Source organism: Centropristis striata, chromosome 10 (assembly GCF_030273125.1).
Source record: "Centropristis striata isolate RG_2023a ecotype Rhode Island chromosome 10, C.striata_1.0, whole genome shotgun sequence".
Lineage (NCBI taxonomy): Eukaryota > Metazoa > Chordata > Actinopteri > Perciformes > Serranidae > Centropristis > Centropristis striata.
The window spans coordinates 21,188,791-21,211,421 of record NC_081526.1 but is presented as its reverse complement, the minus strand read 5'-3'; the positions used below and the strand labels follow the sequence as shown (position 1 = coordinate 21,211,421).

Genomic DNA, 22,631 nt, shown 5'->3' with positions numbered 1-22,631 from the left:
TTGGTCAGGTTTGTGGAAATGTGAAGCCAGGGTTTGAACTTCTCCCTTAAGCCCTTTAATTCACAGACCGATGAAGACTGTAGACAAGACAAAGTTTCTACTGGCTCCCAAATTTAACAAGGCAACTTTGTCAGTATCCTGTTAAGAATGATTTATTTGTTGTTCCAGACTTTTGAGTCTAGATTTGATTGAATTTAAGTTAGACAGACTCCAGTAACTGCTGTTTTATTGTCATTCAGAATAAAGAAACTAATGTTTGTGAGCACTCAGGACGTCTGCTGCTGCTTATTTAAAGTTGTGTTATTGTCTGAGTTCTTGTTCTGACCCTCATGTTCTTCTTGCTCAGAGGAAACAACGTCTGAATGTGAATCCTCAACCTTCGGCTGAATTTCTTTAGAGTCCGTAGCCCTCACTGCACCTTCATCCTCATTCTCCTCCATCCCATTGTCCCCTGCCTCCTCCTCCTCTGCGTGCTCTGCCTCGTCAGAGCTCCCGTCCTCCATCACAAACAGGTTCTTCATGGAGTCTGCCACGGCTTCCCTCAGCTCATCCTCCGACTCCTCAAAGTTCCTGATGAGGAAGAAATCAAAATTATCCCATGCAGAGTTGTCAGAGCAGTTTTTCCACAGAAACAAAACAAAAAAACATTTATGAGAGCATTCAGTGGGTTTAAAGGAGAATGACAGTTAAATTCATAAGAAATTAAAGTTACAGAGAGCAGTGAGTGTTTACTTACGTGTCGTCATCATCTGACCTCGGCTCTAGGCGATCTTCATCCATCTCCACATCAGAGTCGTCCTCTTCCTCCTCCCTTTTCTCCTCTTTTTCTTCCTCTCTCTCCTCTTCTGCTTTGTCTTTCTCTGCCTCTGAATCTGAGAGTAAAAACAGTTCAGTGTAAGACTTTTCAGAGGAAGTGTTGGTTCTCAGGTTTTCTGTCCATGTTGAAAGATAAATAATAACAGTGCTATGTTCACTGGTCAGTCAGATGTTGGTGTGATTGAGTGAAGTCTGACCTGCAATCACTGAGTCCAGAGTTGATGATGTGAGTTCAGCTTGAGCAAGAGCGTCCAGCAGGGTGTTGGGAGCGTCATCGACCCATTGCCTGCGACCTGCCGCCTCCTCACCTAAGGGCGGAGGGGGACAGGAAAAATACTGTATATTTAGGGCGTTCAATGTTCAACTAATTAATCTATGAAGTATATATTCTATCATTTATTTCCCAGCGTGTATTGCATGGAAGGCAGAGAAGTAACCCTGAACAGATTACTGGTCCATTATTATTATTATTTATATTATATTATTATAGGTCAAAATACAGGAAAAATATTTATTTATTTATTTACATTTATAGAAATAAAATATAATAAGAAGAAAATAGTCTTGAACACAACAAACAAGCAAAAACAAGATTTAAAGGTGATCTTGTATGTTTTTTGTTGTGACTTTGGACCTATTTATATATCTGTATGCTATGGTAAGCTAATCAGCAAGAGGAAGGAAGGCTGGGAACAGCAGAAGAAAGAAATAGGCAGAAATAAAGTCACTGAAAAAAATAAACATTAAATTTGTGAAACTCTAGTGAAATATAAAAAGAGGAAATCAAATGATTAACTGCGCTTGTCATGAGCCAATAATAGAGTTAATAAAATGTACTAAAGATAGAATTTAGATTCATTTTTGTGTCTCTTAACTCCGCTGTTTTTACATGTAACTCACCTTGTCCAGCTTCGACAGCGACAGCAGTGTTGTAGACAGAGTTAACGTCCATGTTGCCAAGTGCGTCCAGCAGAGTCTGGGGAGTCCTCTGGCTCCACCCCCTCCTCACCTCCAACCAATCCCTTTGCTTCAACTCCTCCCCCTCCTGGAAGCTCAAACACTGGTTCAGAGGGTCCACTTCCTGTTCAGGAGGCCAGGGAGTAAACATGAGAGAGAGAAAGTGAAGAAGAGCTGAGAAAGAGAGACACTTACCTTCTTCTCTGATTCTTCTCTTCCCTCCTCTTTCTCCTTCTCCTTCTCTGCATCCTCCTTTGTCACATCATCATCTAAGCGGATCTCAAACATGATTCCTTTCTGGAAAAATTACAGAAAAAAGCAAATAACAATCCAACTCACATGTTTGTATCAGGTTTGTACTGCTATTTAAAAATTAGGGAATTAGGGAAATAGTGATTATAAGCTGGAATACCAGACTCAAAGACAAGTCTAACTCTTTGTATTTAGTCTGATCTCACCTTGTCTTTGTGTTTTCTCTCCAGTGCTCTCCTCTGGTCTCTGTTCTCCTCTCTGATCTGCCTCAGAGCTGCTTCCATGTCCTGAAGGAAGGACATGCTATTAGAGACTGATACATTTGTTTTGAGTGAAGTATGAATATCTGACTCAAGTGATTTCCAGTCGTATTTACCTGAGCAGGTGGGGCTCTCTGTGGCTCTTTATTGTCTGCAGAAGGTTCTGAGTCTTTTGATTTCTCCACCACAAAGGTTCTTTGCTTGTGTTGTGGTTGACTCTGAGACATGACAGAATGAAAATATATTGCTTACTCTGCCTCATTGATTATGTCGATACAGGCATAATTTCAGACTGACTAAGAGTCACTGTTGTTATCTGGGTTGACAGAAGGAGCTGTTCTCAGTGTGCCCATTCAGACTGGATTAAGTGGGAGGTCGGGGATGAAATATTCACTGTGTAATTTAACTTCTCAGGGTGGCACTTTAACCCTTGGGAAATTACAGGTTTATGGTGCTTCATAGACATTAAGTAGCACGAAAATACAAGAGACATAGAAAAACCTCCACAGTGGGGCGCCAGAGAATAAAACTGAGGACACCTCAGACACAATGTCCAAATCTATCATTATGTATCATGAAAAATTATGCCTGTGATCTCATCACTGCACAGTACTGTAATGTCTTAAAGGACCACCCAGACGAATCATTGTACAGGTCACCTGCCAAGTAACAAAATATTAAGTGGTAAAGAGAGCTGCAGGGATGCAGAAACTGTCCTCTAAAATCAGACATAAAACGCTGCATTTAAACCCTGAACGCTGTGTCGAACAGAAAGGGTAATAAAGTTTTTTTTACCTCTACTTCAGCTCTAAGCCTCATCTGTCTCATATCATGGTGATACTGCTGTCTGATGACATCCAGCTGACGTAAGTACTCCTACACACACACACACACACACACACACACAAAACACAGTATAAATATGCATTAAATATAAAAACTCAAGTATGTTCAGAGTTGTACTTAAGAAGGGGACTTGAGTTACTTGAGCTACTTTCCACCTCTGTAAAGCCAACATCGGGTTAAAAACTCCAGGACTCTGTGGCTCAGAAGCAAATTTATCATTCTTTTCCTGGACTTCTGTGAAACACCTATTTACGCCTGCACACATTTTCATCAACAAAAAACTGACCTGCTATGCATTTCATTTAGTCTTTACTAAATTTGGTAGTAAACATAATTCATGGTTTCTGAAAGAAAGCTAAAGTACAGTGCTGTCCCTTCACTATAATGACTGCTTTTTCTCCTGTGTGTCCAACCTGCTGTCCCCCCTGTCTCCTGTCTTGAGGTGCATGTTGGTGTTCAAGTTGTCCCACTTCCTGCTCCTGACCATCGGGCTTCCTGTTGCGCTCAGCCGTACACGGACGCAGACCCTGATGATCAGAGGGCTAAGGTCAGAATTTCAGCGGAATTTGGAATTATTATATTATATTCTATTTCCAACTTTTTAAGTAATGTTCCAGTGCTAACCTGCATTAAGAATCCTGCAATCGGTAAGAACAATTTGTCTTTTTTGTTTTTTTAATTCAATGTGCTCAATTTATTTTTAAAACACATTTGTGAAGAATGATAAATATGTTGGGTGATTTGTTCCCCCAGTGTGAGATTATCTAAACTGGAAGAACCCTGAATTAGTTTACAGCCAAAATCAGTAGTATTAAAACCCAAAAATCCAGGAAATAATCAGAAAATTAGGTCAGTAAAGTCAGCATGTGTGAGTGACAGAACTATGAAGTTGCTGAGCTTCTTCCTACCAACTGTTTCTCTGCTCTCAGCTTGTACTGGTTTGCCTCGTGTCTCCTCTGCAGGTATTCATTACGAGCTGCAGCCACACTGAAGGACAGATGAAGGGGTGGAAAAAAGGACATGGTTAATATTGTTAATAATACAGTATTGTTAATAATAATTTATTTTCTCCAAACTCCAAAATGACAATACATCACAAATTTAGTCTGTTAGAAACACAATATAAGCTCCAAAAACATGTTAAAATGAAATGTTGACTTTTGGGGGATTTAAGCTTTTTCTAACCATTTCCATTAGTTTAGCTAAGCATAAAGGCTGGAAGCAGGAAGGGAACCACCCTGGCTCTGTTCTATAGTAGCAAAATTCATCTGCTGAGGAAGTCACTGTACCTTGACAAGAAATAGTGCAGCAAATAACCATTAAACCATAAACCCATAAAATCATTTTTGCCCTCTGTTTTTTTGTTAAGGTTAGATAAACAAGATACAACATGTTTATCAATGAGCTTTAGAGGTGCTGATAAGTGGATATTATTACCTTGGAGTTAAAAAAAAAAAAGAGTCTGGCTGTTTACCCTGTTTCTATTCCTTTTGTTAACCTAAACTTTCCACTTAATAAATAGGTGACACTGGAATGAATCTTCTCATCTGACTCTCAGCAAGAAAACAAACGTGTATTCACCAAAATGTCAAACTATTAATTTAACTAATGTGAACATATGGTCCAGTTAGCTGTACATTGTTTGTTGCATGTGTGAGTAACTAGTTGAGCTGGGAAGGTAAACATCCAGCTAATTGAACAGAAGCTAATATGGTTATCCTGTACAACTAAATTATCTTTAAGTTATCATAAATTTAATATATTTGAGTTTCAGACTTTTATCTGACAAAATAAGCTTTGAGGACGTCTCCTTGGGTTCTGGGAAAATGTGACTGGTGTTTTTCACTATTTTCTGATAACTTATAGACAAAACGATTTATCGATCAGTCAGGATAATAATCCAAAGATTAATTAATGAAAAATAATTGTTAGTTGTAGGTTACTCACAGCTGGTATGGTTCCCCAGTGTGGTCTTCATATTGTTCCTTCTCTCTCTCCCGTGGAGGAGGAGGTGGAGGAGGAGGAGGCAGGACGTCCACCTTGTTCCTCCTCAGTAAGGCATCCAGCTGGGCGTAGTGGTGCTGGTAATTGCCGACTGGCTGCTGTCCATTTAACCTGCCACAGTAATAGTTTTCAGTCAAAATCCATAATTGAAGTCATTAAGAGGTCACAGAATCACTGATAGCTGATGAAGATTTTCATTCGTTTACCTGTGTGATACAGTCGATCTAACTTACCTTTGGTTCTGCTGCCCTGCAGCTTCTCTGGCTGCTGCTCGTTGATGAAGAGGCTGTGATCACAAATAACTGTAGTATTAGAACAATAGAAACATAACAAAGAAAAATTTATCAAGAAGAGGCAGTTGTATAAATATACAGTCATGGAAAAAAAATGTTAGACCACCCTTGTTTTCTTCAATTTTTTGTTAATTTTAATACCTGGTACAAGTAAAGGTACATTTGTTTGGACAAATATAATGGTAACAAGCTGATATCTAGCCATTTTCCATGTTTTTTCTTGATAATAACCAAAATCATTATCAAGAAAACCATGGAAAATGGCTAGATATCAGCTCTTAAATTAAACTATTATGACCTATTTTTGTTGTTACCAATATAGTTGTCCAAACAAATGTACCTTCAGTTGTACCAGGCATTAAAATGAACAAGAAATTGAAGAAAAATGGTGGTCTAATATTTTTTCCATGACTGTATATATGAATCGACAGCATAACATTAGGCAAGGTCATACATTTATAAATTCAGTTGTTCCTCAAAAGTCTTAAATAAATAAAATGTGTTATTGATAAATGCAATAACTTTAAAAAGTAACCATCAGTTTAAAGGATTTTGGATGGATTTATTTATGGGCTGTGACCTGATGGACCCACTGATATCTGAAAAAAAAAAAGGATTAAACAAAGAAGGTATAACATGTTACATAGTGAGTGTTAGAGGTGTTTGAGTGGAAAATATTAAGTAACTCAAAACTTTACAAGTACCTAAGTTAATGTACCAATTCATATTCCACCTGCACACTACATTATTTGACATTTTGATCATCAGGTAAAATTCATAAAGGCAATCAGCAACCGTACCATATTTATCTAAACAACAGAAGAAAAAAACCAAGTCGGAGGGTGCTAATATTGGGTAAACTTTATATAGGTGGTACTGGTGCTGTTTGACACTGAATATTATTATTATTACTTTTATTTTAAAATTATATTATTATTACTTTGTATTGGGGAGGAGTGTAGCCTCTGAGTGGTCTGAGTGGAACTCTCCACTCTGGTTTAGCAGGTAGCCTCTTCACGGCGGCCCCGGGTCTCTCTGCAGCTTTGAACTTCTGCTTCTTCTCTGGATAAGAAGACAGTACTGAGTGGAAAAAACAATAGCATAGATACTGGTGTCACTTTGAATGCTGTAAAACTCTACAGCAGTAAAATACAACATGGGACATTTTACTGCACAATGAGTATTTTTCTTCTTTTTTTTGTAAGTTCATGTACTGATAATATTTATATACTTGTTCTTGAAGGCAGGACTTCTAGTGGAGTACTTTCATAGTGTGGTATTTGTACTTCTGTTTAAGTAAAGGCAACTGTATAAATATTTTACATGTGCGCCCATAGGTGGCATGAGTTTCCTGTTTAATATACTCTTCCTGCTCTTTGTCTTCTGTCTGATAATGCAAAAACGGATAAAGATTAGCATGAACTAATTTTAGTGTATTGTAATAAATGACATGGGGAACATGAAAAAAGACGAAGTCTGCCAGAGCAGGGATGACAGATGAAGACAAGTGAGTTAGGTAACCATTGTAAAGTGCACGAGCAAGTAAAAAACAGACACTCCCTCAATGATTCAAGACTTTGTGTTCTGATGTTACCAAAACACAAAGTGTGCCAAGATGTGACGCGGTCGAAATCAGTCCAATCAGGACTCAGCTCGTCTCCTGTGCAGATGGAGCGATACCACCGAGTACAGGAGAGGGTCGAGTTTCTCTGCAATTTATCAGATGTGTTGAAGGACGGCAGCTGGAGCCGAGCAACAATGTGTCATCAAACCAAAAGTGTTGTAAGTAAGTGACCACTGGGTGGCGCCAGAATCCACATTCAACACATCTCATTAAAACTGAAACCAGGTAAAGCTTCCGTTACTGCTGTTTGGTTGTTGTTATCTTTTTTGCATTTGTGTGTTTTATTCAGTTCACATGTGTGCAGTGTTACCTGCTGCTTCTGCTCTCGTTTTAGCAGCTTGAGATGCTGCTGCTCTGTTTCGATGCAGCACCGTGTGGCTGAACTCTTCCTGCATCATCTGCACACACAGGAAACCACAGACACACACACACATATATGCACACCCACACATTTATACATACTGTACTTCTGAGACCCTTATTTGTGGAAGTATACTGAAAGCAAATTATTTCAAAACTTCGAAATGTAAATAACACTTAATTTATAACACATAATTTGTCTTTGTTTCAGGGATATTTTAGGATGCAATTCAGTAGCCAGTAATTATAAACCTGTAATCAAGTTTTTCAAAGACCTTTAACCTCTCACTGAGTTAATGAACTGATCAGTGAACCAATCAGATTACCTGTGGGTCCAGGTGTTTGCTGATGTGCTTCTCCAGGAAGGGACGCCTGAGGACAGAGCTGATCGAGGGACGGTCCCGAGGGTTGACCTGAGAAAACAATGTGTATGTTTATGTGTATGTGGCACAATAAACCGCTGAAGATGGACACTAAAAAGCAGCATAATTTGCACAAGATGCTTTTATAATTACTCAGTTTAATGATAATTATTACATTTCAATTACAAAACTAGTAAGCAAGTGAAAAAACAGATTCACTCACTTTCTGTATAATGTGAAACTCAATCATAAACAATAAGCCAATCAGCATTCAATATATTCATTACTTTACATGTAACACACTGAAAACATATACAAAGGGTGCTGAGACATTTACTTTCTATATACTGAATAACAGCAGTTAATTGGCGGTATTTTTGGTAGATGTGAAAGTTCTGTGAACTCCTCAAAATCTTCTGTAAACATTAGATATAATACCAGGAATAACCAACAGTCTGAATGCTGCAGTATGATTTATCTTCCCAAGTGTCTACAGTAGACAATGGAAGCTTCCTTATGTGCAGCTCGGGCTGATATCCCGAACAGCTGCTCAAGCAGTTTCCTGACTTTCTGACATGAACACTTTCCTTTTTAAATGTACTTGTTTTGCAGTTTGAACTCTGTGAACTTAGTAACTCCTTTCAGACTTCTGAAAAATAAAAAATATGTCTGGAATATTGTGAAAATGTCAGACAAGACGACTCTTTAGGTAAAGGAAGTTTTCTGTCTCAATGCTGGTTTTAATGGTTTGTCTTTTCATGGAAATAAAATCTCTTAATGGTTACTGAAGTTTTTTAAGTTGAAATCACATAAAATGTTCTGTATTTTGAGTGTTACAACTCAGAAATAGACACATTTATACTCCCACACTGAGCAATCCCAGGAAGGAATGTGGGGAGTTCAAGTTCAAGGTTCCCCCTCAGGGTGCAAGTACGAGTCATCACAGTTAAAGTCAGAGTCATCAAAGTTCAAGTGACTGAGTTACTGTTCAAATCCAGGTTCAGCTAAAAGTACTGCACCTGCTGTTTATGCTCCCTTTTTAAAGGTTACCTTTACCTCACATCCACAGAGTGTAAAGAGAGAGATAAATAAATAAATAAATAAATAAATAAATAAAGAGTGTCTAACCTTGAAGAGTTGGGTAGCGAGCAGCCGAAGGTCGTAGGAGTAGCGGCTGGGTACTGGGTTGTAGCGCCCCCTGCAGATTTTACCCACCAGCTGCCGCAGACTGCTGCCCTCAAACTGAAGGTGACGACGTAGAAATACCAGTGTGGAGGTACTCAAGTAAAAGCATTCAAAACTCTGCTTATCTTACTAAGATAAGATATACTTAAATGTTTTTGGTTTAAATTTGTTTTGGTAAAAGTAAAAAATGATTAGCATCAAAATATGCTTAAAGTGCCAAAAGTACAAGAGCTCATTATGCAAAATGGACAATTAAAAAAAGTATATATATTATAGTATTTAAAGACATTGTTACATTAAAGTGTAAAGGTGGAGCAAATTTAAGTTACTTTATATACTTTTGGGTTCCCAAAATAATTGTTTTTATAACTTGTTGTACCAATAATGTGTAGAGGAGTAAAGTAAGATAAAATGGAATTACTCAAAGTTATTGTTACGTATAGTACTTAAGTAAAAAGATGCAGACACACCCATAGTTAAGAGAAAATTAAATGACAACTATTTTGATAAATGATGAATCAAGTCATTATTTGTCAAGCAAAGAGCAAAACTTTACAAAGGCCCAAACTTCTCAAATGCTTGGATTAAATGAGTAAATAAACTGTATTCTCTGTAATGTTGGCTGAATAAAACAAACCATTTTTACAATTTTCTGACATTTAATTGACAAAATAATAAATACATTAATCAAGAAATTCTAATAAATAAATCATCAGGGTAAACTAGCGTTAGTGTTAGCTTAGTGTTTGCTGAGTTTTAGAGGTTTCAGCTGTGTGTGTGTGTGTGTGTGTGTGTGTGTGAGCTGGGTGTGGTGCAGCTTACTGGATGCCTTAGGGTGCAGAGTTCATACAGGACACAGCCCAGAGACCAGATATCCCTGCAGAGTGGACACACACACACACACGCACACGCACACGTGCTCGCGCGCGCGCGCGCGCGCGCACACACACACACACACACACACACATAAAATGCAATCTGACATTAATTTAGCCACAATAATTTGATAGAAAGACTTCCTGATTCAGTTATATCACGGCCAGATGTCCTTCCAGATTTTTTAAAATTCCACAGAGAATTCCACAGTCATCATATAGCAGTTTTTTACAGCATCTTGTATAACTTGACATACTTCCTGTTGAAACAGGATGCTGTGGCAGGGCCTGACATTATTCACTGCCCCCTTAAGCTAAATACATAAACACCAGAAAGAAAACTATAATATCAAAGTGAAATGAAGCATTGAAGTCTCTAATCAGAGCGAATCTACCGGCAGAAAGTTGTAACATAAAGGTTTTCAGTTCTGGAGTCATACGGCTGCATGTTTGGCAAGGAACCAAGTATGTGTGTGTACTCCATGCTTCTAACTTTGTGAGGTCCAACTAGAGGTCTGGACCTTGGGAATTAAAGTTATTTTTCCTTCATCGTGGTCATGTTTGAGAGTTAAGTCTTTGTTTTTGAGTTCTGTTCAGATCTAGGGTTTTGGAGATGTTAGTATTGAGGGCTCAGGCATGGGTTGTGTAAATGAGGGTCTCACAAGTATAGAAATCTAAGCATGTCTGTGTGAGTGTGGGAAAGAGGAAGTTACTCTGACCTCGCTTGTATCACAACAAGAATGCAGAGGAGAACAGAGCAATGATCTGTCTAAACACACAGAACGAGAGGGAGGAGAATGATAATCACTTTGCATGTGTGTGTTTGCTGCACGTCTCAGTTTCCTGTCAGCGAGGGTCTGTGTGTAAACGAAACACCCCTCTGAGTGAATGTGCCGCAACCAGATGTGGGATCGTAGAAGCATTTGGTCGTATCTCAACCATGAAAATACAAAAGGGAAAGCTCCTCTCTGTACACCAGGTCAGGGGTAATTTTGAGCTGAGTCAGTTTTCCAAGCCCCTCCCCCAAACAGTGATTGTCCAATCAATGCTCAGACATTGTTGCCAGGCACAGCAGGTTGTTGCAGGTTGCAAAGCGCTGATGTGGCATAGATATTCTGCATTTAAAGAGTTTGGTTTTGGCATTTCCTTTCCAAAACTGAAAACAAAAGTGTCAGGAACAGATTTAAGATTGTGTTTGTGTGCTCTAACATAACCTGCAATTGCAAGTCTGGTAATTAACTTAATAACTTAACAATAAGCGTGAATCCCATTTATTCATGCAGCACTTTTCAAAATAAAAGTACAAGAATTAACCTGATCTAAAAATTGCAAAGAGAGCAATAAAAACCAGAAGATCAAGAACAATTAAAAAAAAAGGTGCTAGCTTTAATTCAATTATTATGAAACAATACTTTCAAGGTCAAAGATCACATCATTAACTAACTACTGAGTTTAGGCTAACATTAGCAGCTCTGTCCAGACATTAATAGACTTGGAAAAGTTCACACTCCACCTTATGACACCAGAGACTGTGTATGTATTTCGCAAAAAAAAATCAGTTAGCGATCATCCTAAAAGGCTTTTAAAGAACAAAGACATTTCTTTATTTACATGTCTTTTACAACTGGTCGGGGTGATGATGATGATGATTTTCTCCCATGGGTCAAAAACTGTTGCAGTGTATATGTAATTGAGTTTTGTGGTTTTCTTTAACTTGTTTTGGTTTCAGATGGGTGTGACAGAAAACATAACGAACATCAGAATGTTAATCAGCCAAAATTAATCTTTTCTTTGTTTTAGAAGTTGACAATTTAGAGGAAACTCCCTGAAAAGACCAGAAGAGATGGACTCCACCCAGCCTGGACTCAAAGCAGATGAAAACAAACAAAACTAACAATCTGAGCTACAGCCAGTCAAACACTTTGAGAGGCTGCTGACAATTTCAAATGAGTAAACTTCACAAAGAGAAGTTTGAGAAAAACATACCTTTTTCATTTCTTAGATGTTTCTGAAGCTTTTATCTTGACCACCAGCAACATTAAACATTAACATTTTACCTATTGAGTATAACAAAACATTGGCAGTAAAACTATGATTGTGAGAAGAAGTGTTTAATAACAACAAGACTTCCTACTATGAGCACGCTTAAGAGGAGTCCACTGTATTAACAGATAATGAATGACAATCTATAAAAACACAGTAAAATTATGCTAAATATGTCATCATGGTAAATGTTATTAATAATTACTTCAAATTGTTGCTCAACAACTCCATTATATTAATTAAATTCATTCATCATTACCCATGTTATAAACAATTGATTAAATGTACACTTGTACACTTTTTAGAAATGACAAGGAGAAACATCTAGGAAAGCAAAAAATGATGTATATTTATGTTTTAATTAATTTATATATATATATATATATATATATATATATATTCTGACTCAGTTTGTGCCACAATATTGCAGAATGAAATGAATGTCAAAGAAAAGCTTGTTGTGGACCTTCATGATTGTTCAGGTTGTGTTTTTGAGTGTCGACAATACGTACGTCTTGTTGTTGTAAGGTCGACTCTCGCAGATCTCTGGGGAGAGGTAGTACGGTGTCCCGACACAAGTCCTGGCCAGCTCCATAGTGCTGCAAGGCCACAGATCACAAACATACTCAGTCAGGGTTCAATATTTTAAAGCCAGTGAAACCTAAAATACATTTAGTTTGCTAGTTCCAAGTCGTGGTTCACAACCTAGGGGTCAGGCCCCTCCAAATGCCCTGAATTTAAATCTGAGAGGTTGTGAGATGATTTATGGAGAAGGAAAGAATAACAATATGTTTTCAGTTTCTGGACTTTTTTCCATATCTTTTTTTAATATTGATTATTTGAACAGTTTGAACAAATGAAATCATGTGAGAAATGTCTGTTTGGGGGAACTGACAACAAAGAACTCTGAAATAAGACAAAGAAAATGCTTTTTGTGTGAGGTCACAAGCACCAACAGACGAGAATCACTTGTTCTTCTTCTTGATCTTTAATTTCAATCTCTTTGCATTGTATTGTATAGGATTATTGTCTTTTATAAAGGAAAATCTAAATCTGAAAAGTAACCAACGCTTAAATAAATGTTAAGTTACTTTCTTCCACAGTTGGTCTTATATTATTACGCCAAAAGTTGTATTTGCAGGACACAAATCAAATTTGTTCAATTTTGTTCAGCCCTGCATACTGACAATTATTTCCACAACATGTGTGTTTACATGTGCTAGTTGAGAGTTTGTGGAATGATAATGACTTGTTTGGAGGCCTTCCATGTGTTACAGAGTGCTCAGTGATAAACAGCTGCACTCTGTGAGTGTGTGCGTGTGTGTGTGTGTGTGTGAGAGAGTGAAGATGACACTGACTTACTTATTCAACATTCTCGCGATTCCAAAGTCCCCCAGCTTTGCTTTCATCCCTCCGTTGGTTAGGAAGATATTCTGGAGCGGAGGGAGAGCAGGAATGAAAGCATGTCTCTGTTCCAGCAGGGAAACAGTGACTGTGCATACATCTTGTGTGTGTGTGTGTGTGTGTTAGTGGAAACAGATATGATTGATGAAAGATAGTGATGGTTGTGAACAGAGACACAGTCTGTGGTCAGTCATGTCAAGTTATTCTGGGAGTTGGCACACAGCGAGGTCTTTGTTCAGAACAAAGCTGAAGCTGTGGACAGTTCAGCCTCACAATCCCCTGAAGTCTGTAATGATAATACTCGTTAATTAAAAAGTCTAACCTCAGGCTTTGTGGATGATGTTGTTTACCGTGTACAAGTTCTACGGGGAATTCATGATCTTTTGCCTGTGGGTAACAAGGCCCAGTTAAAGTCACAGTCCACCAAAAATCTTGTTCCTTTCCTGGGGCGTCCCAGTGGCTCACACTGGTAGAGCGCTTACCATTAAGGCTGAGTCCTTGCTGCAGCGGAGCCGGGTTCGAATCCGGCCTGTGCTCCCTTTGCCGCATGTCCTCCCCTCTGTCACCCCCTTTCTATCTGTCACTTTCAATAAAGCATGAAAAATACCCAAAAAATAATCTTTAAAAAAAAAAAAATCTTGTTCCTATCGAACACTGTAAGCTGTGAAAGGTGGCTCTAATATGATGAGGGTGGATTGTAGTCTCCTATGTGAATTCTTAAACTTTATAAAGCATATTGCGAACAAAAAGATACAAAACACTGGGCCTCATACCATAATAAGTTCATGTTCTATTCTCTCATTCCTTTAACTGCAGGATGTCAAAGGAGTAGTATGCTCGTTGACAAGTTTTGTTCACAAAATGATAATCTGAGAGTAAAAAGAAAATGTACATGCTACAGAGATTCAAGTCCTGCTGCTATATATGAACAATTTAGTCCACAACAATTAATATATATTTAAACTTTATGTTTTCCATGTAAAGGTTTCATTTGTAAACTACTTAGTAAGTACTCAGGACGTCTTATTATAAATGCATTTATCAAAAAATATGAAGACATTCATTGTTTGATGAACTTTGCTGCTTATTCACAAATGTCTTCCATTATTTACGCTGAAAATGCCCAAATTAGGAAATGTTTCATGGCATTATATATATATATATATATATATACGTATATATATCTATATATAATTGTAGTGGATGAGTGCAGGAAGTCAGCAAGTCAGATACCTGAGCTTTTATGTCTCTGTGGAGGATCTTCCTGTCGTGGATGTGTTTGAGGCCCAGAGAGATCTGAACGAACCAGTCCACTACCTGAGGAACATACAGCTCCGTTTTACTCTGTGCATGTGTCCATTATTATTATGTACGAAGGCCAAATTACTCTCTAATGTCACCTTTTCCTCAGTGAAGAAGACTCCTCTCTGCAGGTTGATCTTCTTCATCAGATCTCCTCCGTCACAGTACTCCATCACTATATACAGGCTGCCCTTCTCTACACACAGTAAAGAGTACATACATACATTTGTATATATATATATATATATATATATATATATATATATATATATATGTGTGTGTGTGTGTGTGTGTGTGTGTGTGTGTGTAGATAATGATTTTGGTTATTATCAAGAAAACAATGGAAAATGGCTAGATGTCAGCTATTAAATTAAACTCTTATGAGCTATTTGTGTTGTTTTCATTACATTTGTCCAAATAAATGTACCTTTAGTTGCACCAGACATTAAAATGAACAAGAAATTGAAGAAAGCAATGGTTTGACATTTTTTTCCATGACTGTATACTATATAATATATTGAGCACACAGACATGTTCTGTTTGGAGTCACAACTCACCTTGAAATGAGCTGATGAATGCGACAATGTTGGGATGCTTCATCTTCGAAAGCAGTGTCACTTCTTTTTTGGACCCTTCCTTTTCCCTTGCTGACATCTGAGGCAGAAACACACTTTTAATCCAACAATCTAAACTCCAACACCCCATTGTAAATTAACATTATCACATGTGTTTTAACATCTGTGAGCTGCAGGTTGTTGGTGTGAAACCGTCATACCTTTCTGAGGTTGATCTGTTTGACCACACACTGTCTGTCTCCACCTCCCCCTCTGTCTCGAACCAGGAAGGCTTTACCAAACGCACCCTCGCCAATCTGACGGACGACTTCATAGTTGTTCATAACACCTGTAACAAGAAAAACAAATGTTTCTACACTAAAATTAATTAATTAAAAGGAAACTAGGATAATGAATGAAATAATTAATTAATTAATTAATTAAATAGACGCAAAAGCTGGAAAATTGTGAACTTGAACCATGATAGGTTTTCATAAGAAAAATTACTTCAACAATACAATAATTTCCATTTTAATAATATTTTCAGTACTTGTAGCCTATACAGTGTTGGGAAGGCTTGTTTAATTGCTAATGAAAGTTGACAGTCAAAATTTGTGGAGTAAAAGAAATATTTCCTCTTTGAGATGTAATGTTAACGTTAGTGTTAAATATTGCTAAATATCGTCACACTGTTATAGTAATCGCCTAACTCATTTTTTGTCAATTTTTTTTTGTTTTGTGTAAATCATCTCATGACGCCAGCCACCTATTATGGTAAAATCGCCTACATCCTCAGTTGATCAGATCATGTGATTTTACCCCTTTAAGATAATGGCCTATGAAAAGTGTGTGACTTCAGCGGATTTATTATGCCTAAGTCAAAATAAAATGTGACTTAGGCAATTACAGTGTGTGTAAATTATGTAACTTTAGAGAAATAAATGACTTAGGCACATTTTTGAACATGCCTTTGTGACTTTAGCAAGATATGGTAACACTTTATTTTGAAGGTGTCTACATAAGAATGACATGAGCGTGTCATAAACATGACATGGGATGTGTCATGAACATTAATGACACTTTGAAGTAACATTAATGCTCATGATACTTGTCATGTCATGTTTCTGACAGGCTTGTATGACTCTTATGTAGACACCTTCAAAATAAAGTGTTACCATATCTTGCTTAAGTCACAAAGGCATGTTCAAAAAATTGGTCATTTATTTCTCTTCAGTAATATAATATATATAATAACTACTATGCCAATAGCCATCCTTTGTTATATCCTTTTTGAGTGAAATGATCAATAAATGTCATATGTTACACTTTTGGTGAAGTTTTTTGTGTTTCCTGCAAAACTTGAAAAAAAGAGTTAGGCGGTTATTTTAACAGGGTGACATTGTGGTGTAACCGTGTAACCATAGGTGTAACTTGAATAAAAGTAGCTAGGGTACTTAACATTAGTTACTTTCATTCACTGTGATTAATCAACACAGACAATATCCTCAAATAATAATCGTTTATGCGGTAAATACTGGTTTATTTAACGTTAAACAGCAATATAAACATTAAATTAATAACGGTTGTCTCAGTGACAAGCAAAGTCTTGGCTGATGGAGCCCGTTGCCGTGGAGACCGATACACGATCGACTAGCTTCCCAATTAGCATGCTAACATAAGTTCACTTTCAGCAGATAAAAATCCGTTTTTGATGTCAGATAATAATCTATTCTTACCTTCTACAGAGTTGTCTTGCTCCCAAAAGTCACATACTGAAACAAAAAGCGGCGACAACGACTTTAAACTGACGAGACGTTAAAGTGCCAGAATAATGTCAACGAAAAGCATTTGCTGAATACGGCAATCGAAAGAGGACATCACAAGGTATGCTGGGAGTTGTAGTCGGAGCAGTAATGTCAAATATGTATTGGTTCCATTGGTTCTTGCTGCGTAATTGTGAGAACTTTCATCCTTTTTTGGTTCTACATCCGTTTTAACGGAATGTTTTTGGACTGTTGATGAGACAAAACAAGACATTGTGGACATAAGGACATTTTAATTGGCACTTTTCATCATTTTTTTTAGACATTTTAGAGATCAAATGATTATTCAATAATTGAGAAAATGCTGCCCTACTTGTTACACTCATGACTTAACTACTACACCAATAATAAGAATGATCATTTATGTCAATTTTCCTGCTTTTTCTGGATCTTTTTACCCCGTTTCACACTGTTCCTTAGATTACAGATTTATTTTCTATACATGTTTTATTATTACTATTTGTTTTGAATTACCTGAACTTTAATTTACTTCAATTGCAACATTTAAAAGTGACTCTGAAAGCGACTCCCAAAAGATTGTTTTTTTGTGTTTTTCAATTTATTGGTTATCAAAATATCAATGTTTAACCTGAAACATATTAATGTAACATTATTAGAAGACATATCTAAGTGGGAGTGCAGAGAGAGATTTGTGTTGAATTTTGTGTCATTATCACATTTTATCTGAACAATAATTTGATTGATTTGGCTGTTGGGAAAAAATGGCGTCAACTCCATCTGCTCAGACACACACACATACACACACATACACACACACACACACACACACACACACACACACACACAGATAGTATGAGTGCAGTGATGACACCAACACATCGGTGCACAGTGGGAGTGAGCTGCATGTCTGCAGTTATTTCTTTCACCTGTCCACTCTGTAATCAGAGCCAAAGGCGTCACTGCGACTGCAAAGACACGATCCTGATTTAAATCCCCAGTTTGGCAGCAGAAGTTTGGGGCTTTATTCGCAGTCACAGATCATGTTGCTGTTGTCACATTTTAGCCATCACACCCCAGAATGATATGCCAGGCAGCCATCGTGTGTGTGTGTGTGTGTGTGTAAGAAGTTATTCATGGTGTATGTCACTGTATCAGATGGAAATGAAGCGTAAGCACCTGAATATTTGACTTATTAATACATTCATATACTTTTATGTTGTGCTAAGCTACGCTAACTACATCTTGGACCTATATCCGTGCTGAACACAAACTGATATCCATCTCATCTGACAGAGAATGAAGTCATTTCCACAGTCTGTCTTTAGCTTCAAGCTTTTCAAGCAACGCAGTTCAGCAGCCAGTGATCACTGCATAGTGTCTTCAGAAAAAACCCCCATTCATTAATATTTTCATTTATGCCAGCTTTAGTTCCAAGTAAAAATAAAAAGTGTGATCCATGAAGACCCTACTCTGTGAACAACTCGAGTCATACCGCTGATGATGTCAGATTTGACTTGTAACTTGACTTTGAGTCTTTTGACTTTAAAACACTTGATACCTTACCCTTAGCCATGCTATATGCTATGAAAGTCCAATTCAGAACTACTTTTTTAAAAAACTTTTTTTCAGTTACTTGAGCCACACTTTTAACAAGTTTGTTTTAACAAATACATTTAAAAATGTTTTAAGAAAAACATTCATGATTTAATGATAAGCTCATTATTTCTTGTTTAGAGCTCAAAATTTGACTGAATGAGACTTGCCAGACTTGAGACTACCCTGTGACTTGCAGAACAATGACTTGGTCCGTGAACATCATAGTCTGCCGTGGTTTCCTGTAGAGCTTTTTTGTTTTTGTACTTCTGTCTCCCTGCAAGACAAAAATCAGACACACAAACAAATAAAAAGCACAATAAAACTGGAGCAATAAAAACCTGAATAAATAAGGAAATTAAGAACACAACAAGAGTCTCTTTTATTTATTTTGAACTCAAATCACATTTTTATTAGAACTGAGGTAAGTTGTAACTTACAGGTTACCCTAAAATAATAAATAAAAAGTAGTAATATTTCTTTAAAACAGAAACAATCTTAATAACATTTTAAGACAATTCAACCTAAAATCCTTACTTTTTCCCCTATATTTTTTTAAATATAATCTGTTTACTTAAGCATGCAAAATTTGCTAATTAGAAGTTAACACCAAGTGGAGTGGAGGATTTGTATGTAATTAGTTCTGCAAGTATTTAATCATAAACCAAAGTATTGGACAAAATAAAATCTTGAGCCACTGGCAACAGTGGATGAAAAGTCAGAGGATCACTGAAACTATTAAGATACATGATGTAAGAATCATGAATGTCCAAACTTCATTTTTGTTGCAATCCGTAGATTAACAAGATGACCTGGTCTCGCTAAGGAAAATGACTGAAGATCATCAAGTCAGTAGCACCAATATCAGTCAAGTAGTTCCCGCAAAAAGTTATTTATTACAGAGTTTAGTTCTTAAGTTAATATAGCCTCTAAATTAAACTCTTAATTAAGTTTAGTTCAATTAAATTTTTTTTTTTAAATTAAATGTTGATGCTAGTACCACCTGCAGTGTGTATTTTTAAATGACCACTTTAAACAACCTTCTCTCTGATCCTTCAAGGTGACACGGCACCGCTAACCACCTGGCCCTTTTCCCATGATCCCCCTGGGCGAGGTCCCTCTGATTAGTGCTTTAATCAAGGACAAATTTCCACTGTGATCAAATGACACGAAGGCTGAGCGCCCGCTGTGACAGCTGATCCGAGGGGTCAGTCCTCTGAGGAGACGGCTGCAGACACACAGTCACATGATGACACAGCGGAGTCACCGCGTACAAAAACACAACTGTATACAGCAATATTCATCCTTTATGATGAGACAAGAAGTATTCGGTTCCTTTACTCAAGTAAAAGTATCCATACAACTATGTAAAAATACTCTGTTACGAGTAAGAGACTTTATTTCGAAATTTTACTGAAGTACAGAAATATTCTCGCCTTCATGTTGTTTAAGTAGTAGTAGTATTATCAGCTTAATGCAGTAAAAGTACACAAGTATCCTCACCTTTAAGCAATATAAATTTAAGCAGTAAAAGTACAAAGGTATTTTCAGTTTTGTGTATATATGTGAATAAAAGTATTCTAAGCTTAATGCGTTTAAAGTATCAACAGTGAAAATACAAACATTTTACCACCTTCATCTTGGAATAATGCGGGACTGTCTGTTGGAATATCAGAATCCTGTTAAATCTGCCAAAGTGGGCTACCTCTCAAACCTTGTCTCAAACAACATCGACAGGCCAAAGGTTTTGTTCATTGTTCTAGGCTCTCTTGTAAACCCATGCACCACTGATCCCATTGTGCCATTACCTGCTCTCTGTAATGATTTTCTTGAATTCTTTGCCAACAAAATCTCTGCTCTGCAATCAGTACCGCCTCTTGTTGCCTCTGACTCGGCAAGAGGGTCCCTGATGTGCCCTGCTGTTTTTGACCAGTTTAAACCTATACCGCTGTCTCAGCTGTTGGATGTAGTGCAGAAACTCAACGCCCCACAACTTCCCCTTCAGATAGCATTCATCTTCTCTTTAAAAAGGTTTTTAATTCTGTGGGCTCATTCATTTTATTATTGTTTCATGCTTGTTTTAGCTCAGCCTGTTTTACAGCTCCTTTTAAGCATGCCATAGCACAGCCACTGATCAAAAAACCTAGCCTTGACCCATCTATCCTTGCTAATTTTCGGCCTATCTCTGAACCCCCCTTTCTGTCCAAGGTGTTAGAGAAAATAATGGCTACCCAGCTGGTATCATTTCTGGAGAAAAATTACATTTGTGAAAAGTTCCAATCTGGATTTAGACCTTGACATAGTACAGAATCTGCCCTTCTAAGAGTTTTTAATGATCTTATTATAACTGTTGATTCTGGGTGTGCTGCCATCATGGTGACATTAGATTTAACTGCTGCATTAGACACAGTAGATCACAGGACCCTGCTCTCACGCCTGGAGCAGCATGTTGGTATCAAGGGTGCTGCCCTCATGCTGCTCCAGTCCTACCTTACTGACAGGAGCTTCGCAGGGCATTTGGGAGATTTTTCTTCTGGTGTGACCCCTCTTACTTGTGGGGTTACTCAAGGGTCTATTCTAGACCCTTTACTGTTTACACTGTACATGTTGCCACTTGGATCCATTCTCCGCAAACAATGTGTCTTTTCATTGTTACGCTGATTATGTTCAGATTTATCTCCCCTTACAAATGAATTGCAAAGACTCTGTACAAACTTCACTTGCCTGTATACTGACATCAAGACTTGGATAAGCTTTAGATTGCTTAATCCAAATTACAGCAAGACAAAAGTCATTGTGTTTGGGCGTCATAAACATTACAGCGATTGTGCTGATGCTCTGCCCCCCTCCCTGGATTCAAAAAACTGCTCAGTCATTAAGAGCCTTGGTGTCTTTTTCAACAGTGAGTTCAAATTTGACAGGCATTTTGGCTATGTGGTCAAAAGTGCCTTTTTCCAGCTGCGACTTCTGGCCAGGGTAAAACCATACCTCTCTCCTAGTGACCTGGAGGTTATTCATGCTTTCATTTCCTCAAAACTAGATTTTTGCAACTCGTTGTATGTAGGTTTAGACCAGCACTCATTGCGGTGTCTACAACTTGTGCAAAATGCTGCAGCTCGTCTTTTAACAGGCACAAAGAAACAAGAATACATATCCCCAGTTTTGGCCTCTCTGCACTGGCTTCCTGTCTGTTTCATAATTGATTTTAAGATCCTGATCCTGTTTGTTTTTAAAATTTTAAACGGATTGGCCCCAGCGTATTAAGCTGAACTCATACATAGACCGACCAGAGCTCTGAGGTCTGCAAATGAGTCATACCTGGATGTGCCTAAATGCAGGCTAAAAACTAAAGGCGATCGATCTTTTGCAGTGGCTGCCCCTAAACTATGGAACAGTTTACCGCTGCATATCCAGTCGTCAGAGACTTTGGACATCTTCTCTGAAAACTCACTTTTACTCCAAGGCTTTCCAACCTGTGTGAGTAGAAAATTGTTTTTGTGTGCTGTATTGTCTCATATCATATATTATTTGATGAAATTGTCTTTTTTAATTTTATTTTTGATTTTATTGTTATTCATTTATGCATCTTTTGGAATTTTGTTGTTTTTCATTTATGTAAATCACTTTGGTCAACCTTGGTTGTGTATAAGGTGCTCTACAAATAAGCGTGACCTTGACCTTGATGTAAAGTATAAGTAGTAAATGTACAAATGAAGTATTTTCAGCTTAATGCAGTAAAAGTACAGATGTATTCTCAGCTTCATGTAATCAGTATCAGAGCGATATAGTGATTTTTAAGATCCAAAATTCAAGATTTACACTTTTTCATCAGAAATGGACTTAAATAACTTTTTCTCATCATTCCAAAATAGTTGGAACCATGGACGTATAGAGAGGCAGGGCCCCGTTCATTCCTATGAAAGAGAGTCATTGAGAAATCAAGCTAAAACAGTTCAACTTCTGTGTAAAAAAATATGATCTTTCGCATCCACAGGGCCCACAGGGCAAGTACACTAGTGTTGCAAACAAACTTCTGTACATTGTTAAACTTAAAAAAAACAACCCAAACATTTATGTGCAATGTTTCGCTGTGGCTGAAAGTCTGCAACAAATACGG

General features: G+C 37.5%; 1 protein-coding gene across 4 annotated transcripts; it reads right to left on the bottom strand.

The window, feature by feature from the left end:
- Positions 1 to 209: 209 nt before the first annotated feature.
- LOC131978995 (serine/threonine-protein kinase Nek5-like) lies at positions 210 to 17,084 on the bottom strand. Of its 4 annotated transcripts, none has more exons than XM_059342861.1 (24): positions 16,874 to 17,084; positions 15,359 to 15,486; positions 15,141 to 15,237; positions 14,682 to 14,779; positions 14,515 to 14,598; positions 13,240 to 13,310; positions 12,390 to 12,476; positions 9,782 to 9,836; positions 8,903 to 9,016; positions 7,739 to 7,825; positions 7,363 to 7,450; positions 6,369 to 6,508; positions 5,369 to 5,421; positions 5,079 to 5,246; positions 4,040 to 4,118; positions 3,545 to 3,658; positions 3,081 to 3,161; positions 2,402 to 2,503; positions 2,232 to 2,312; positions 1,969 to 2,070; positions 1,717 to 1,897; positions 1,014 to 1,124; positions 737 to 866; positions 210 to 570 (listed from the first exon to the last, which is right to left on the bottom strand). In XM_059342861.1, the coding sequence occupies exons 2-24, from the start codon at positions 15,479 to 15,481 to the stop codon at positions 267 to 269; spliced, it is 2,550 nt and encodes an 849-aa protein (XP_059198844.1). In that variant the 5' UTR covers positions 15,482 to 15,486; positions 16,874 to 17,084; the 3' UTR covers positions 210 to 266. The 4 variants fall into 4 exon arrangements, with proteins under 4 accessions (XP_059198844.1, XP_059198843.1, XP_059198845.1 ...); XM_059342860.1 differs by having other exon boundaries at positions 737 to 872; positions 16,874 to 17,072; XM_059342862.1 differs by having other exon boundaries at positions 737 to 872; positions 6,369 to 6,490; positions 16,874 to 17,072.
- Between the last annotated feature and the right edge of the window lie 5,547 nt (positions 17,085 to 22,631).

What these genes read in the sequence shown, in the direction of transcription:
- LOC131978995 (XM_059342860.1), bottom strand. Translation starts at nt 15,481, where the DNA reads ATGAACAACTATGAAGTCGTCCGTCAGATTGGCGAGGGTGCGTTTGGT. An exon ending in ATCGCGAGAATGTTGAATAA is followed by an intron (nt 12,477 to 13,239) that starts GTAAGTCAGTGT and finishes GTGGCCTTGCAG; the next exon opens with CACTATGGAGCTGGCCAGGA. An exon ending in CGACCTTACAACAACAAGAC is followed by an intron (nt 9,837 to 12,389) that starts GTACGTATTGTC and finishes TCCACTCTGCAG; the next exon opens with GGATATCTGGTCTCTGGGCT.